At 41.6% G+C, this 19,145-nt stretch overlaps 1 protein-coding gene across 3 annotated transcripts in view; it reads right to left on the reverse strand.

Annotated features, from left to right (window-relative positions):
• KCMF1 (potassium channel modulatory factor 1) overlaps positions 1 to 19,145 on the reverse strand; it is a 70,784-nt gene that overhangs the window by 21,129 nt on the left and 30,510 nt on the right. For all 3 annotated transcript variants that reach the window (XM_020801390.3, XM_072991956.2, XM_020801391.3), the window contains exon 2: positions 11,038 to 11,205. In XM_020801390.3, the coding sequence (XP_020657049.1) occupies positions 11,038 to 11,205 (168 nt within the window). The remainder of the gene's footprint in view (positions 1 to 11,037; positions 11,206 to 19,145) is intronic.

The following is a 19,145-nucleotide window of genomic DNA, read 5'->3' on the forward strand; positions in this document are numbered from 1 at the left end:
CTGCTGTTTTGACTTCTATACCACCCCACAGTAGTAAAGAACTATCTGAGTTTACAACATAATTAGGCAAACAACATTTTGTTGCTTGTTTGCTTGAAAAGAAATGTTAGCCTAATATGTTTCCTCCCACCCCAATCTTTCTTGTTTTAGAACAAACCTGACTAGTAGTTGTTACATACAGCACTGATGTTACCTGTCTGTCATGGGTTTGGAGGGAAAGTTCCATCCTATGGGGAGTGGAAGGCGGGACATCAGGAGGAGGGGCTGTACTGTATATATATGTGGAGCGTGTGTGGAGAAGTTAGGAGAAGCTGGGAGAAAAGCTGAGAGAAGAAGCTTGAGTGGGAGTCTGTGTGTCAGACAGGGTACTACTGTGTGTCAGTCAGTACCAACCTGATAGGTTCAGGTGTCTGTATGGTTAGCCAGAACTGATAGGTTCAGGGTCTGTGCTTTAATGTAAAGTGTTCTGAGTGAACCAAACTAGTGTGTGTATGATTGAGACTAAGCCACGTTACTGTATCTTATTCACTTGATCCTTTTATTTTTCCTGTGTGTTGTTTAAATAAACCTTATTCTTTTATTTGTTAAAAATCCATCCCTGGTCTGTGTGACTTCTTATAGGGAATGGTTGGTGGCAGCTTAGTGAAACTGTGGCATATCCCAGTAGGTCTGGGTTTGTCACATTGATTGGTGTCCAGCGTGTGGGATACGACTGGTCCAGTTGTCCAGTGGTCCAGCAAAGCCTTGGCAAGAGTGCCCAGAGCAAGGGGGGTCTAGTCAGGGACAATCTGAGGCGCGTAGGTAATCTTCTAGGTGTACCTCACGGGGAGGTGCGCTAGTAGAAGAACGTGCCAACTGGGGACTAGATTAGGGAGCTCTGAGGCAGCCTGTTTTGGCGGGAAAAAAGCTGAGGCAAAACTGTGTAGTAGCAGTGATCTAGCCTGCCTGCTGAGAGGCCTAGCAGAGGGGGGTAGACTCTGGCTCGCAACTGTTGCAAGTTAGTGCTGAAGAACAGCAGTAATCTGTAGAAAACTGGTTCTGAGGCAAAAGGAAAAAAGAAAAAAAGTGGTCGCTTTATTTTGAGGCTTGACTTTTGAAAGCAGCCTGTTCTGGGGGGGGGGATTATGCCCTTGACTCGAAGCCAAATGGCAGAAATGGGTGAAGTGAAAGACCCCCAGGTTGACCAAGGTTCTGAGGATGAATTTGGCTCAGTGCAGGATGACAGCACGGGAGAACAGAACCCAGAACTCAGGAAAATGCTCATAGCCCAACAGCATGAACTGAGGATGAGGCAATTTGAAATGGAGGAAAGGGAAAGAGAGAAACAGAGACAATTTGAATTGGAATTGCAGAGAGAGAAAATGGCGTTTGAGTTAAGAAAATTGGAACTGATGAATCAGAACAATAATAACAATAGGGATTCTGAGGGAGGCCAATTGTCTAAAGCTGACCTGAAGAAATTCCCTGTGTACCACAAGGGAGATTGTCCTGAGGTGTTCTTTTCCCTAGTGGAAAGAGCGTTTGTGGACTTCTCAGTAAGGGAAACTGAGAAGATGACCATCATGCGATCTTTAATCAGTGGCAGCCTTGCAGAAGTCTATGCAGAGATGCCAGAGGAACTGATGAAAGATTTTGCAGAGTTTAAAAAACTGGTGTTTGCCAGACATGGGATAAATGCGGAACAGCTGAGGCAAAGATTCAGGTCAATCACCAAGAAACCAGAGCAGACTTTTACCCAAGTGGGGGCCCAATTGGTGAGGCTGCTAGAGAAATGGCTATCTCAGGAGGGGACAGAGACCTTTCAGCAGCTCAAAGACTTGATAGCGCTGGAACAGTTCTATTCAGTCCTGCATGGGGAACTGAAATTCCAGGTGAGGGAAAGGAAACCGAAATCTGTGGCAGAAGCAGCCGAGATCGCAGATTTTATTTCCCAAATAAGAAAGCCCTTGGGTGAGGGGAAATCGATGGGGAAACCTAAAGAAACCTACAGCAAGTACTCTCAGGGACCAGGGAAAAGCCAGCAAGGGGGAGGGGCCCATGGTGAAGGGAAGCCCTCAGACATGAAACCAAGACCTCAGATTTTGAAGGGAAAACCAAAACAAGATGAGAAAGACTCAAAATATAGCAGAAAATGTTATTTCTGTCAGGGAAAGGGCCATCTAATCTCAGAGTGTGAGAAATTAAAGCAGCTAAAAGGAATTGTGCCTCAGGATTCGAGTGGAACCAAGCCAAAAGCTGTGTTCTGTGTCCAGAAAGAGCAAAGCCCCTTGTCACTGAGGGAGCCTGTTGCCATGGCTACTCAATCTGGAACAGTTACATCTGCTGATCAGGCTGAGGAAAATGGTCCTCTTGTGGAGGTCAAGCGCTGCTTGCTCGTGAGAACAGATTCTCAGTTGTTTGAAACAGCAGGGGTGGACGTAGGAATACTTGACCATCAGTATCGGGGGCTGAGGGACACTTGTTCCCAGGTGACCCTGTGCCATCCAGATATTATTCCTAGGGAATATATAATCCCAAATGAGAGCATGAAGGTGGCAGGGATTGAGGGGCAGGTGATCTCACTGCCAGTAGGGGAGGTACCTGTGAACTTTCAAGGCTGGAGGGGAGTTTGGCGGCTAGCGATTTCATCGACTCTGCCAGCAGCCGTGCTCGTGGGAAATGACCTGGCTGAACATGTGAAACGGGTGCTAGTGATTACACGCTCACAAGCCACCACGGGGACAGTTCAGGGGGGTAATGATGAGCCAGAGACGGAAGCAGAGGGGAGTTCAGAAGCTGTGGTGGAAACCTTAACCACAGACAGCTGATTTGGCCAAGAGCAAAAGGCAGACGCCACTCTCCAAAAGTGTTTTGAACAGGTGACTGACGCCCAGCTAACACCTGAAACCCCAGTGAGATTTCTAGAGAAAAAGGGGATTTTGTATAGAGAGACCCTGAGGAATATCTCAAAAGGGGGAGATGGGATCCGAAGTCAGCTAGTGGTACCTGAAAAGTATCGCCCCATGATCTTACAAAGGGGGCACTCTGACATGTTTGCTGCACACTTAGGGGTGAACAAAACACAGCAGAGAATCACACAGAATTTTTACTGGCCTGACATAGGGAAGCAGATCAGGGAGTTCTGTAAACAATGTGATGTGTGTCAAAGGCAGGGGAATAGCCGCGACAGGACCAAAGCAAAGTTGTGCCCTTTGCCTGTGATTGACACTCCGTTCAAATGCACAGGGGTGGATATTGTGGGACCTTTGCCCAAGGCCACAAAGAGGGGGAACAGGTTCATTCTCACCATTGTGGACCATGCCACGAGGTACCCTGAAGCCATTCCCTTGACTAACATTGAAACTAACACAGTGGCAGATGCCTTGGTGGGGTATATGTCCAGGATGGGATTCGCCTCAGAAATAATCACAGATTTGGGCGCATCGTTCACATCGAAGCTCATGAAACGGTTATGGCAAATCTGTGGAATTAAGCACAAGGAAACCACTGCCTATCACCCTGAAAGTAATGGGTTAACTGAGAAGTTCAATGGGACTCTAATGCGCATGATTAGGGCTTACTTGGCAGAGAATCCAAACAATTGGGACCAGAAGCTGCAATCCCTTTTGTTTGCTTATCGATCAGTGCCACAAGCCAGTACCGGGTTCAGTCCGTTTGAACTCTTGTTTGGGAGAAGGGTGAAAGGGCCCCTTGATTTGATCAAACAAAATTGGGAGCAGATCACCCAGGATGACCCACAAGATGTTGTGACATATATAGACTCTTTAAGGAATGACCTAAAGAGAAACCTAGAGCTAGCAGCAGAGACCCTGCAAGCTCAAAAGGTCAGAAAGAAAGCTTGGGATGACCAGGAAGGCAGGGAGAGGCACTTTAACCCAGGGGAGGAAGTGCTTTGGCCTAGGCTCTGCAAAGAGAACAAACTGCAGCTGGGTAGCCCAGAAATAAAATACTTGGGTCACATAGTAGGGGGAGGAGTGATAAAACCCCTCGAGGCCAAGATAGAAGCAGTTCGTGATTGGCCCAGACCCAACACCAAGAAAAAAGACAAATCATTTCTTGGGTTGGTGGGCTACTACAGAAAGTTCATCCCGAGGTTTAGCGAGATTGCGGCTCCGCTGACCGATCTGACGAGGAAGAAGACTGATGACCGCATCCCGTGGACCAGCGACTGTGAGGCGGCGTTCCAGAGGTTGAAGGAGGCGCTCGTCCAGTATCCAGTGCTGCGTGCTCCTGACTTCGACCGGGAGTTCATCATCTACACCGATGCGTCTAACAGCGGGGTAGGAGCAGTTCTTTGCCAGGAGGATGAGAATGGTGACCAGCATCCAGTGTCCTACCTGAGTAGGAAACTCCAGAAAGGTGAGAGACATTTGGCAACCGTGGAGAAGGAGTGCCTGGCCATAGTCTACGCGATCCAGAAGGCCAAGCCTTACATCTGGGGAAGACATTTTATTCTGTGCACTGACCATTCACCACTGCAATGGTTAAAGACAATGAAAACCCACAATAGTAAACTTATGAGGTGGGCTTTAAATCTGCAAGACTATGACTTTGAAGTGAAGGTGGTCAGAGGGTCAGTGAACTGTGTTGCTGACGCCTTGTCAAGAAGACCTGAAGAATGAAGACGGCGAAAGAAACATGGACTATGTATATATTTTGATGACAAAAAGTCAAATGTGTCTGTTTATTAAACATGTTGGTTTGTATGAATAAAGGTAACTTGATGTATTGTTAATGGTAAATGTTTAAATGCCTAATAGAGTGTAAGTATAAGTAAGTATGGTAGTGTATGTTATTATATGACTGTTTTTGTTTGTTTTGGGTCCAGGTTGTTTTTTGGTGAAAAGCACCTTAGCTTTCCCCCTACAAAACAACTTATAAAGAGGGGAGGTGTTACATACAGCACTGATGTTACCTGTCTGTCATGGGTTTGGAGGGAAAGTTCCATCCTATGGGGAGTGGAAGGTGGGACATCAGGAGGAGGGGCTGTACTGTATATATATGTGGAGCGTGTGTGGAGAAGTTAGGAGAAGCTGGGAGAAAAGCTGAGAGAAGAAGCTTGAGTGGGAGTCTGTGTGTCAGACAGGGTACTACTGTGTGTCAGTCAGTACCAACCTGATAGGTTCAGGTGTCTGTATGGTTAGCCAGAACTGATAGGTTCAGGGTCTGTGCTTTAATGTAAAGTGTTCTGAGTGAACCAAACTAGTGTGTGTATGATTGAGACTAAGCCACGTTACTGTATCTTATTCACTTGATCCTTTTATTTTTCCTGTGTGTTGTTTAAATAAACCTTATTCTTTTATTTGTTAAAAATCCATCCCTGGTCTGTGTGACTTCTTATAGGGAATGGTTGGTGGCAGCTTAGTGAAACTGTGGCATATCCCAGTAGGTCTGGGTTTGTTTGCTTGAAAAGAAATATTAGCCTAATATGTTTCCTCCCACCCCAATCTTTCTTGTTTTAGAACAAACCTGACTAGTAGTAATTCAGAATTCTATAGCTTCCTAAAAAGAAGGGATAGACATAATAAAATGTGCTAACATGGCTAGCATTTCAAGAACAAGCATTTGAAAAACACACGTTTCCCTGCACCTGGTTTTCTTCCTAAAGCAAACTGTACTTCTGTTTACTGTACTATCTAACTACTGTGACATAAGGAAGGCCTGGGATGGGCCCTGTCGCAAAACAAACAAACAAAAACAGACCCAGAGTCTTCTAATTTACAAGAGGTCCCTGGCTTAGTCACCTGGAAGAGATTCTTAGTAGCACAAAGCAGTAGAGCAGTGGCTAGTTACAAGCCTGCAAACAAAGCTCACATCCTAAGTGAGTGGAAGAACACAATATTTTCATAGTGCCACTTAATAAAGTTAGAAGTAAGGGAAGGAATTTTGCCACCATTTTGCAAGCTGCTAATAATCCTGTTGATACTGTACTGTGTTTTTACTTAGAAAATATTTACGTAAACATATCACAGAAACACAGACGAAACTGATGTGCAGCCCTCTCTAGAATTTACTCTTGTAAACTAAAGGGGTTTTTAAAATAACATTTTACCTATATTAACAATTAAGAAATTTTCAGTTCAATCCTGAAACGCAGTCAAGTACAAGCGGTAGGATGTAAAACATTTAGTTTCACTGATTTTTAAAAGGACAGATACTTGACTGTAACTTGAACAGTACTGTGATAGACTGAGGGAAGGATGGTTTGTGAGGTGTAAATTCAGAGATGACCACTTAAAGAACCAGAGGTACTGGTAAGTAACCTCTCCTTTTTTGCCATGGTCTCTGTGAATCACACATGTGGGTATTAGCAAGCTCACTTGCCAGCTGGTGGAATGTCACAGCAACACAGATGAAATGACTGTTCTCTCAAATGCAGCATCACGTTTCACCCTGATGTCCAACCTGTGATGTTTGATGAACATGTTGCTGGTTTGTAAATGTCTTGTAGTTAGGTTCCTGTAAGGAAGGCTATGGAAGCTGCTACAGCCCTGGCTTCTTTCCTAGTTAGTAAGATAACTTAATTGTGCTGATCAGCCATTTTGACAATTGCTCGGGGATATGCTCACCCAATCTTTTGCACCTGACAGCCAACAAATAACTTGTTAAAACTTTCAAAACTGCTTGGTCTAGAGATGCAGAAAACCAGAGCTCTATGGACGCCCAAGGTATAAACAGTTTTCTCCAATCACAGTAGGCAGTAGGAAAAAAGTTGGAAGGACTAGAGGCCTTAGGGAGGAAAGCTATACCTGAAAAGATTGTAGACTTATTCTTATAAAATTGCAGGAAAGATGGCTCATCTTAGAGGGTACACAACTTGTTTGACCTTCACATTGAGGTGATAGTCACGAGGAATGCTGTTTTGTAGGTGAGAAGTTTCTGATCTACCATAGCCATAGGTAATTTCATAAGCTGAGAACTAGAGAGTGACCATTGTGAGGGTGGAGCTCTCACATCTGGAAAAACATTCTGCAGACCCCACAGGAATTTCTTGAGTGTTGCATCTCTGAGCTACTGTATAGTGATGCTTTGGAGCCAAGAGGCTGTTTAACTACGACAGAGAATAAGTAAACTTTGAATAAAAAAGCCTCTCTCTTTGAGTTGTTGTTGTGCTAGCTCAGGAGTCATGACCAGTAGTTTGGTACTGGTCTCTCTTAATATATCAAAGGAGGTCAGGTACAAGGCTTGAAGAGAGTTCATTTTCAAATGCACGTACAGAATTGACACTGTTGTAGATGCTGTAAGACCAAGAAGTCATTGGACCATGAACACTGTGACTCTCATGTTTTATTTGAATTCCCTTATCAATGCTATTAGTTTGTTCATTCTTTCTTGAGGTCATAGCTCTGGAATCCAGTAGGGTGCTGATGTAATTAATGTTTCAATGTGATTCTAAATTTTCCAGACTCATGCAAAGAAGATGGAGAGTGAACAGAATTTCTCTTTCCACCTTGACCCTGGAGCTGGCCACTATCAACCAGTTATCTATATAAGGGAACATCATACCACCAAGGAGTCTGGTGTAGGCAGTGACCAATGCCATACATTTCATGAAAACCCTGGGTGCTACAGAAAAACCAAAAGGGAGCTCTTTGAACAGGCAAATATTGCTGCCCAATGCAAAATACAGGAAACAGCAATGGTCTGAACTGGTGGTAATATGGAAATAGGTCAATCACAACAAGCTAGTCTCCCTTTTTGAGGAGTGATAATATTGTTTCTAACGTCACTGTTCTGAACTTGGTCTATGTAAGAAGTTACATCTCTCAGATTGAGGACTGGCCTCAAACTGCCATCTTTCTTTACAGCCATAAAATAAAAGAAGTAGACACACTGGGAAGCATGTTGGTGTAGTTATTTCTTCTTCTAGTGTAGCCAGTTTTCCCTCTAATTTTCATCCCTGCTGTGCAGGAGTCTCACCCCGTGTGCGCATCGGGGGGGTAACAGGCTTCCAACCTGGAACTAAATGGGCGCCAACTCTGGTTGCTAGTGCACGGCCCCAATGAAACTCTATGCATGTACATGCTGCATAGAGGGAATGCTGAGTATAGCTATTTCTCCTTCTAGAACCAGAAATGGTGGTTTAAGTGTGAAAAGACCTAAAGGAGAAAGAGATACAAATTCTATGGCATAGCCATGTTCAATTATGGCTAGCACCCATTTGTTACTGATGACAGTGTGCCAGGTGGTGAAATATAGTACTAGAAGCATAGCTTTGTCTGATGTACCAATCCCCATATTAAAAGGGTCAAGGGCCTGTGGATCTCAGGGTGTGAACAGTCAACAATGCTGTTTGGCTGTTTTCTCTTGACATTTAGAAGTCAGGTGAACTCAACTTCTCTTGGTCTCTGATCATCCTTGGAACCTGATTCTAGTTGGAAGGACTCCATTATAGGCTGTTTAGAGGGTGTCTTGCACATGATATGTCAGGACTAGAGGAGGTTTGTTGAGATAGAGAACCGATGGTCTGATGTGACTTTTCCCAAAGATGAAATCTGAAGCAGGACTGTCAGTTCCTAATAGTAACTTTTGTTAATGTTTGGCAGTGCTAACAGGTTTGAGTTTGATGTGCTTCATCAATACAATACAAGCATTCAGAATATTTGTCAATGAGGGGGATTTTAGAATGCACTTTTTAAATGGGCTCACTGGGGCTATAAAAAGGTAGGAAGGCCTTGACCCAGGAAACAACAAAAATGCTAATTATAGGTAATCTCTTTCATATATAAATATGACAACAAAATGGCGACGAGAACAGTGACAAAGGTAATATTAAAGTATAAAAAAGGCTTTAGAAACAAACTGTAACATGTTTCCTCAGCAGCAGCTAAAGATAACTGAAGGATAACTGCTAGGCACATGGACATGCACAATGGAGGAAGGCTGATCTAATGGTCTTTTTGAATATTCCAACCGTTTTCCTGCAGGCGCAGAAACAACCACGTGTGATTCCCAGAGACCACAACAAAGAAGCTAAAATTCCATGACTTTGAATCTACTGGGTTATGAACCAGAAAGCATGAAAATGTAGGCATACCTTCCATCAGTCATGCCTTCCATCTTAACTACTCATAGATACTTCCTGGCTTCATATTAATTAAGTATCATCTGTATCATAACTGAAAAAATAATTCCAAAGACTATGCTACTCTGAAAAGCCATAAAAACTGTGAACTCAAAGCTCTATCAATCATCACAGTAGCCTACTGGAAAAACATCCCGGATTTCATAGGCTATATCTGCATCAAGGCCCTCTGGCGGGAGACCCACAGATCCTTCTGATTTCACCAGCAGAGGACTCTCAATTGTTCATATAACCCTAGCAGATTTACCGTACTTTTCTGTGTATAAGACGAGACCTTTTTACTTAAATAATTGGACCAAAAATTGAAGGTCATTTTATACAAGGCAGGCAGTCGCTTTCCCTGCCTTTTGCTAAGCTACAGAGTAAAGCAGCCATGAAAGGGCAGCATACTTGCACCCCTTTGATCCTGAAGCAGCCATGAAAGGGCATCAGGATCAAAGTGGCGCATGCACGCTGCCCTTTCATGGCTGCATTAGCCATTTCCTAAGCTCTGCAGGGCTTAGAAAGCAGGAAAGGCAGCCAGGAAAGGGCGCGAGGATCAAAGAGGCGTGCACGCGCTGCCCTCAAATTTTCTAATTTGGGTGTTAGAAAAGGGGGGGAGGGTTGTCTTGTACTGTGGGTCATCTTGTAAACGGAAAAATACGGTACTTGTTTTAACACAAGAAATCTGTAGGTGCTATTTATAGGTTAAAAATCCTGTTTGACAAAACCACAGGTGCAGTGATATTCATGCAAGTGGCATCGCCTTTGGTGGACTATTTTGTAATGCAACCAGTCACTTACTGGTTGTGAAATCAGTTGTTGCCAATTTTTACAACTAGTACACAATGGGCATCCTGCCAAAGGGAGGAAATTGCCTGCATGTTTATCCTTACGTGCATTTTTTCCCCAACAGGATTCTGTCCAATGAAAACAATGCCACTACTATCTGCATATATCTTTGGAAGGGTAAATACACATTTCTGAATACATTATTTTGTCAGCTCATTGGTTGTTCTATGCTCCCGTCACCTTACAGAATGAATTACACTTCCAGCTTTGTACAGTGGTGTCTCACTTAGCGATGTTAATCCATGCAGCAAAAATCGCTAAGCGGTTTCATCGCTAAGCGATTTTAAAAAGCCCATAGAAACGCATTGAAACCCCTTCAATGTGTTCCTATGGGCTAAAAACTAACCTTAAAGCGAAGATCCTCCATAGGGGCGGCCATTTTCGGTGCCTCTAAAGCGAGGCAAAACAGTGGGTGGCCATTTTGTTTTTCCGGCAGCCATTTGGAAACCGCCGATCAGCTGTGCGAAAATGGGGGCTTTGTGATGATCGCTTCCCTGTGATCATCGCAAAGCGAATTTTCCCCCTTGAGACCATCGCAAAGCTATCGCTCTTGCGATGGCAAAAAGTCTATCGCAAAGCGATTTCATCACTATACGGAGCGATCTCTATGCGAGGCACCACTGTAATTCTAACTCCATCTGCCACACTTCTCTTTCCTCTTTTAAAAGGCACAATACAACTTCCCTCCTATATTTTCTTTGTAGACATTTGTTATTTTTTTAAAAAAAAATACTACTACCTGGGAAAAGAAGATTTGGTTTCTTATTTTTGTGAAGATTGTTTTTAAAATCTTTCAAAATTATTAAAAATTATTTTTCCCCTCCCAACTCCCACATAATTCAATTCTAAATTAGGCCTTTTCCCAATTAGGCCTACTCTCAAGTAAATGCTCATGAAACATCAGTCTTAAAGTATAATACCTTGAGAAAGGACAACTTTTTAAAATTCTCCATGCAGACAAATTTCTTTGTTTAGTGCTCAAACTGAACACAGCCTACTCCTTTTTTTTTAACTAAATAAAAGCAAAACAGAAGACGTGTAACACCTGCCCTAAACTGAGCAAGGTTAGTCTCATGAAGTTACACTGTGCAAAACTGTAATGATATATAAGAAACACTTACCAAAATCTACCCTTGTTAGTATGCACTGCATTGGATGGTCAGTTGTATGCCTTGTTGTCGTTGCACCACTTTCATAACAAGATGCACACAGATCGTAATCGTAGCAAATTAAACACTTGTATCTGCGACCTCGAAAATTTCCTTTTAAACATGCATCGCAGCTGACACCTGCAAACAAATGAAAGTTTATTAACTATAAATTACACCGCCTTTATGTAAAATACTATGCATCTGGAAATACCTACAACTTCTAAAATGAGTTTTACTGCAATGTTATTGTGTCGTGCTGTTCACTACTTACAACCTAAAAACAAAACTGAACACAGCTTGTTATTCTTCAATCTGAAAGCAAAAGCTCATGTTTCCCTAAAGACTCTCAGTATCCTCAACAACAAGTATTTCAAGATACACTCCCACACACACAATACATTAATATTCAAGAAGTGCACAAGGACAAACGGAAACCATTTCTATGCAAAATTTGATCCACATACAAAATTTATGTGATATGCCTGAAATATAACAGGTACATGTGCATATTTTTAGCTCTATTCCACTCTTAATGCTAGCAGAACCATGACTGCTGTTAGTTAATGAACTCTGGTTTGTTTGTAGGTTTCAGCTGCAATGCATGTTAAGAAGGATTTTCAAGTGGAACAAGCTAAAATGTATATGCACTTGCTTAATAGATGAGCTACAAAATGACAATTTAGCGTTCCTATCTAAGTAGATACTACTTTCTACCAATAAAAGCATAAAATTCCCACACCTCTTTTAATGGTGCCATGCGCCTTGGTTAGACTTACACTTAATAAGATGGAGCAGTTACCCAACGAGTAAATGCTCAACAACCAAGAAGGACAATTGTTAGTTCCCAGCAACAATTGAGTACCTAGCTATCCAAGAAAGGGCTTAAACACAAGTTTTTGTGCACATGCACAAACCTGATGTGTTTTCATTTTTCCCAGAAAAACTTTTGCTGCTCAAAACTAAGATTGAAAAATCAAATTTATTTGACTTATATCTAGAAAACAAAATTTCAAAAGCATGTAATGATATATATGCTGCAAAAATATTTGATAATTTTTCCAATACTTGCAAAGAGCTGAATACATGATGAAGGGATCAATACACTGGATTTACAATGTAACAGATGTACACATTTATTTATTTACTCAGAAATATCCCCCAGTGAATTCAAAGAAATTTATTCCCAAATAAGTATGTTTAGCTTACAGCCTCTGCGTGATTTTAAATGTAAGTTTCAAAGGTTAGAATTATTTTTATTGGAATGAATGAAACTATTTTTAAATGGTTAACTATTGTTTTATGTTATACAGTGGTGCACCGCTTGATGATTACCTTGTTAGAAGAGGAAATCACTTACCTATGAAGTTTTTGCGATGGCTTTTGTGATCGCAAAACAATGTTTTAATAGGGAAAATCGCTTCACGGTGATCGGTTCTCTGCTTCGGGAACCGATTTTTCACTTAATGACGATCAAAACAGCTGATCGTCGAGCTTTCAAAATGACCACCCGCTGTGTAAAATGGCTCACCGCTGTGTTTTAGGATGGATTCCTCGCGTTACCGGCTCCAGAAAATGGCTGCCCTATGGAAGATCTTCGCTGGACGCTGAGGTATTTTGCCCACTGGAATGCATTGAACCGGTTTTCAATGCATTTCAAAGGGATTTTTACTTTTGCTTGACAACAATTTCGTTCTACAGCGATTTTGCTGGAACGGATTATCCTCATCAAGCGAGGCACCACTGTATACCTTACTACACTATGCATCTAGATATGTGAGCTTCCTAGGTTTACTCTCCTGAAATATTAATTATAACCTTTAACTTTAGTTTTTGACTATTATACCTATTCAAATTGCCCAATTTGACTTGTATTCTTTTAAATTTATTATGTTCCATTAGATTAATGCAAAAATGATTTTTTTTTTAAAAAAATGGAAAGGCTTCTGCAGAAAAATACAGTACAGTAGTGTGTGGGGTGGGGAATCCTCTCCATATGTGTCTGAAAAGCTACATCTCATTAAATCTTGTTAACTGAGCAGTAGCAAGCTAGCCTAGAGTGAACATGTCAGGCAAACTAAAATTACATCTATTTTTCCCTCTGTGATTCACATTAACCCATGACATGTGTGGATGAATTTGAGCAATGCAGGCCCATCCTGCAGTTCAGCATTCCAGATCACCCCTCTAAAACTCCAAACAAGTTCTCTTTGTTTCTGTAGTTTCCTCACTTTACTCTTCAAGGTAAGCATTTTACAGCATAAAGCCAGCAGAGTAACAACCTTGCACTAAAACAAATGCATAAAAAAATTTTTTTTTAATCCAGAAGCCTCTGTGCTGCAAGGTTGGAAAACCAGCAGTTGTAAGATCAAATCCACGCAACGGAGTGAGCTCCTGTCGCTTGTCCCAGCTCCTGCCAACCTAGCAGTTTGAAAGCATGTAAAAATGCAAGTAGATTAATAGGTAACATCACGGTGGGAAGGTAACAGCGTTCCATGTCTAGTCGTGCTGGCCACATGACCATGGAAACTGTCTATGGACAAACACTGGCTCTACGGCTTGGAAATGGGGATGAGCACCGCCCCCTAGAGTCAGAAACAACTGGATGAATTGTCAAGGGAAACCTTTATCTTGAGCCAGTATTTCTGGATCGTCAAATCTTTAGGTAACTGGCTTAAAATAATTTAAAAGATTTCAAAATATTATCTAAAATACATATTCCAATTTCCAAAAATAGTATGTGGTACTCTGATGCTAAACTAATCATTAACTATGCATGCTATCCAAAAATTCAAACCACACCTATTTCAAATATTTGTAAATAGCACATCGTAAACGCACCCAGATTAGAATAAAATTCCACCAAGACTTTGGAGACTAAGACTAGCTGTATTAAGATCCAACTAAATTATGCTAAATTATGACAGGATACAGTTACACACAAGCGTAAACTGACATGCTTCCCACTGCCACCCTCTAGCAGAGCTGCAAGATCAGAAGCTTTTACTCCCACATTAAATTAATTTGAATACAGTACACCATGCCATCTGAATTCTAAACTGATTAATTTCAACTACGGTTAACTGAAAAAAGCAGTTGTTATTACATGACATCAAGTTGCCTCCAACTTATGGCGGCCCTATAAATGAGGTATCTCCAAAAATGCCCTTTCTTCAACTGCCCTGCTCAGCTCCTATACATTTGAGCCCATACCTTCCTTTAGAGGCTCAATCCATCTCATATTTGTTCTTCTTCTTTTCCTGCTTTCTTCTACCTCTCCCACCATTATCTTTGCCACAGTATTCTATCTTCTCATGTTCTGCCCAAAGTAGGACAGCTTTAGTTTCAACATTTTTGCCACCAGAGACAGTCCAGGTTTGATTTGATCTACTTGTTCATATTTCTGGCAGTCCAGACAGGCACTCCAAAAAAGCTCTCCTCCAACACTACTTCAAACAAATAATTTCCCCCCCTCCAATGTTGTTTTGGCACTTTCTTCTTCACTTTCACTAACTGTCATTTAAAGTCATTGCTGCTTTCTGCCAGTAAAATTGTGTCATTTACATATCTTAAATTGATTTTTCTTCCACCAATTTTCACTTGTCCTTCATCTGAATCTAGTCTGGCTTTTTGAATGATATATTCTGCATACAGATTGAACAGATAAGGGGATAAAATGCACCCTTGTCTGACACCTTGTTTATAGAAAACCATCTGTCTCTCCATATTCTGTTCTAATGGTAATTTCGTGTTCACAATACAAGTTATGTATCAGAAAGAGAAGTTATCTAGCTGTAACCATGGTTCTTCTAATGGTCCTCTGTGAATTCACACAAATAGGTTTGTTTTGCGCCTGCGCAGGATGTTTTGGAAGTTTCTATAGCTTAGAAACATTTGACAATAGTTAGTTAGTTAGTTAGTTAGTTAGTTAGTTAGTTAGTTAGTTAGTTAGTTAGTTAGTTAGTTAGTTAGTTAGTTAGTTAGTTAGTTAGTTAGTTAGTTAGTTAGTTAGTTAGTTAGTTAGTTAGTTAGTTTTATTTGTTCGATTTATATCCTGCCCATCTGGTATATTCTACCACTCTGGGCGGCTTACAGAATATCAAAACAATTAAAAAACATAAAAACATTAGCACACAACAATAACAAATAGTGCAGGAATAAATAAATAATAAATAGCAAATTTAGTCTGTCAACATAAAAAGCCAGGGATCTAGGGACATCCAGCATGTGGAGCAAGCACTTGATGGGTGTAGTAGGAGAAGGAAAGAGAGTTGGTAAAATCATTGGTTGATTCAGGTGAAAATCAGATACAATCTTAGGTAGGAATGATACATCAAAATAAAGTGTGACTTTATCTGGATGGAATTGTAAATAGGGAGAATCTGATCTTATTGCTATTTCACTTGCACATTTGGCAGATGTTATTGCCACCAGAAAGGCTGTCTTAAAGAACAATAGTTTTGGATTACAGATAGCTATTGGTTCAAAAGGTGGTTTAGTGAGAGAATTTAGAACTAGTTGTAATGACTATTGAGGCAGTGGCTGCTGTCTTGGAGGATGGATATTCTATAGTCCCTTGAGAAATCTTTTTAAAGTTGGATGTGAGAAAAACTTTTCTGAGTTTGAATTAGATGGTTGGTGAGCCACAGTAACTGAGATGTAAATTTTTAAAGTTGAATGAGATAGTCTGAGATTGAATAGATGAAGGAGAAAGGTAAGTAATGTTCTTAAGGAGGCTGGAATTGCAGTTACGTCTCTGGACTGGGTGAAGGAGATGAATGACTTCCATTTATTTTGATATAGTCTTTGAGTAGATGGTTTTCGAGCCTGATCTAGGATGGTTACAAAGGCAGGAGTATCCTCCAAACTGTCAGATTCAGAGAGCTGATGTCGGGGTGGAGGATCCATCCATTGCCCTGTGTGAAGAGATTGGGTATCTTGAGCAGGTGAAATATGTAGCTCGACATTGATCTCAGGTGGGTGAACCACGGTTGTCGTGGCCACCATGGAGCGATGATTATTGCATCTGGTTGAAAATGCTGTATCCGGATAATCAGTTTCTGGATGAGAGGGATTGGTGGGAACAGGTAGAATAGTTCTTTGGACCAATCTATCATAAATGCATCGCCTATTGATTTGGGGTTGATGCCGGCTCGAGAACAGTATCTGTGGCATTTTGTGTTCTTCTCTGACGTGAAGAGATTGATAGTAGGATGGCCCCATCAATGACAGATGAGGTTGAAGACATGGTTGTCTAATGCCCATTCGTGTGTTCCTGTAGGAATCCGACTCAGGTGATCCGCAAGATAATTGTCTTCTGTTGTGATGTGGATGGCAACTGGGAAGATGTGGTGGAGATAACACCATTTCCATAATTCTACGGTGAGGTATAAGAGTGAGAGGGAGTGGGTACCTCCCTACCTGTTCACATAGTACAGTGCCATGGTGTTGTCTGTGGCTATCGGTACTGCTCATCCCACGATGAGTGGCAGGAAGACGCGAAAAGCTTTATGATTGCTAATAATTCCAGGTGATTGATATGTAACAATTGTTCTTTTTTGTTCCACAGGCCATGTATTTTCAGTTGTTGACAGTGAGCTCCCCATCACGATGGGCTGGCATCGGTAGTCACTTGTATGGATAGTTGTAAAGCTTGGAAGGATCTGCCTATTGTCAAGTGAAGGAGGAATGTCCACCAGGTGAGTTGTCTTGCAAGTTTTGGTGTGACTGTAAGCTGTTTCGATTGATGATCCGTCATGGGATCGAATAGTGACAGGAACCATGCTTGTAATGATCTCATCCTTGAGCCGTTTGTGTTGAATGATGGCTGTGGTAAATGCCATGAGCCCAAGTAGATGTTGGGCTTGGTGGGCCAATACCGATGTCATAGGTCAGAATGCTTGAATCGCCTGTCTTAATTTGGTGATTCTCTTCAGTGGTATGAATGCTCTGGCCTGGAGAGAGTAGAAGAAGGCGCCAATGTAATCGACAGTCTGCGATGGTTCTAGGTGAGATTTGATAGTATTCACCTTAAGCCCCAGGCTGTGCAGGGTGTTGAGGGCTAATCCTGTAGCTCTCAGCACATCTTGGTATGAAGAGAATACTACCAGCCAATCGAGAACTCCCTGAAGATAAGCTGCAAACTGTGCCATGCATCTGGTGGATGTTCTTGGTGCCATGGATAATCCAAAAGGGAGGGAGCAAAACTGGTATGATATCTTGTTGAATCTGAATCAGAGAAATTTTTGATGGAGTGGATGAAATGAAATATGAAAGTATGCATCTTGTAGGTCAATGACAACGAACCAACCCCCCTGTGAAAGAAGGAGAATAACAGTGTCGAGAGTTATCATATGGAATTGTTGAGGTCCCTGAGATCGAGAATGGGACAGAGTCCTCCATTTTTTTTAGGGACCATAAAGTACTGTATCGGGAATAAAATCCCTCATGAGATGACAATGAGGGAACTATGAGTATGGCTTGTTTTTGTAATAGTGCGGACACCTTTTCATGAAGAGCCAATGAATAAGGGGTGGTCCGAATGATGCCTGAGGGTGGGATACTAAAGAATTCAATGAAGTAACCATTTCAAATAATGGATAATACCCATTTGTCATTAATGATCTTTCTCCATGCTGATAAAAAGGGGTGAAGTCTTGTTTGGAATACCGGTAATAAAGGGTTATGGATATTGCTTGTTTCGTTGGTATTGGTGCTTCTGGTATTGAAGTAGATCTCTTAAGTACAGACTTTACTGGTGGGTGAGTCAATTGCTGGTATGTGTGGACTGATGGTTATCGACACCTCAAAGGAGACGGTGACCTGGATGTTGAATGCCATGATGGAGAGGCATAACGGACATGTCTAGGCTCATCATAATATATTGGATCAGCAAACACTTCCGAGTAATACGAGTCGTAATAATGTCTGTAATTGTAATCAGGTCTTGTGAAGTATTGATGTGGGTCTGGATAGTAATATCTTTCTCCATGTTGGGGAACATGTTGAGATGGGGAGATATGCCATCTCTTTTCTCAGTGTTTGTGTGGTGTCGGGAGGACTCCGACCCCGATGCCTGAACAAGTATTGCCCGCCCTAATAAACGAGGACTTGAATGGACTGAGGCCGGGCTGGAGTGAACATCAACCAGTGATTGGCCTGTGCTAGGTGAAAGATTAGCTATGGACAGTGCAGCCTGCGCCGAAGTCAAAGTATGGTCCTCCCTGTCAGATCTCGAGATGGGCCTCTGTAGATGATTCCTCTAGAATTGGAGACTGAATCATAACCTGTGGCAGCTCGATATGTGTAGATTTTAATCTTTTCTTGGGTTTAGATGTCTTAATTTTGTTCTTTTTTCTTTTTAGCAGGTTCATCGGAATGGGTTCGAGTCTTGGAGATGGAGGTAAAGCTCGACTTTGATGAGATTTTGGAAGCTTGTTTTTGTCTTGTTGGAGTTGGTGTCAGGCTCGATATCGAACGAGCTGTCAGGCTCAATATGGATCGAGTCAGCTCAGGACGAGCTGAATCTTTGGATGTTGGAGATGCTAGCATTTCCATAGTCGGGTGAAGAGATCTTTCCCACAGGTAAGATCTTAAGCACTGTAATCTTAATTTTATTGCCGATTTTGTAAGCTTCTTGTATTCAGGACACAATTGGGTCTGGTGTTCTTCCCCAAGGCAGAATAAACATTTATTGTGCCCGTCCGTGAGCGGTATTTTATTTGAACAAAGAACACACCGCTTAAACGGTCCCTGAGGGGCTATAAAAGTAGGATAAAAAGGAGAAAACCAGTGATTGGGGGGGAGAAAAACCACAGAAAGGCGAAAAAACCGTGCATGGGGGAACTTAAATTGGATAATCATTATGGAGGTCAAACAATATACTGTGTATATACTTACAATGACAATAAATTATTATTATTATTATTATTATTATTATTATTATTATTATTATTATTATTATTATTATTATTATTATTATTATTATTATTATTATTTTAAGCTCTAGAAACATCTGAAACATCCTGCGCATGTGCAGAACAAACCCATTTGTGTGCATTCACAGAGGCCACAAAGAAGAA

The sequence above is a fragment of the Pogona vitticeps genome, chromosome 2 (assembly GCF_051106095.1).
Source record: "Pogona vitticeps strain Pit_001003342236 chromosome 2, PviZW2.1, whole genome shotgun sequence".
Taxonomy (NCBI): domain Eukaryota; kingdom Metazoa; phylum Chordata; class Lepidosauria; order Squamata; family Agamidae; genus Pogona; species Pogona vitticeps.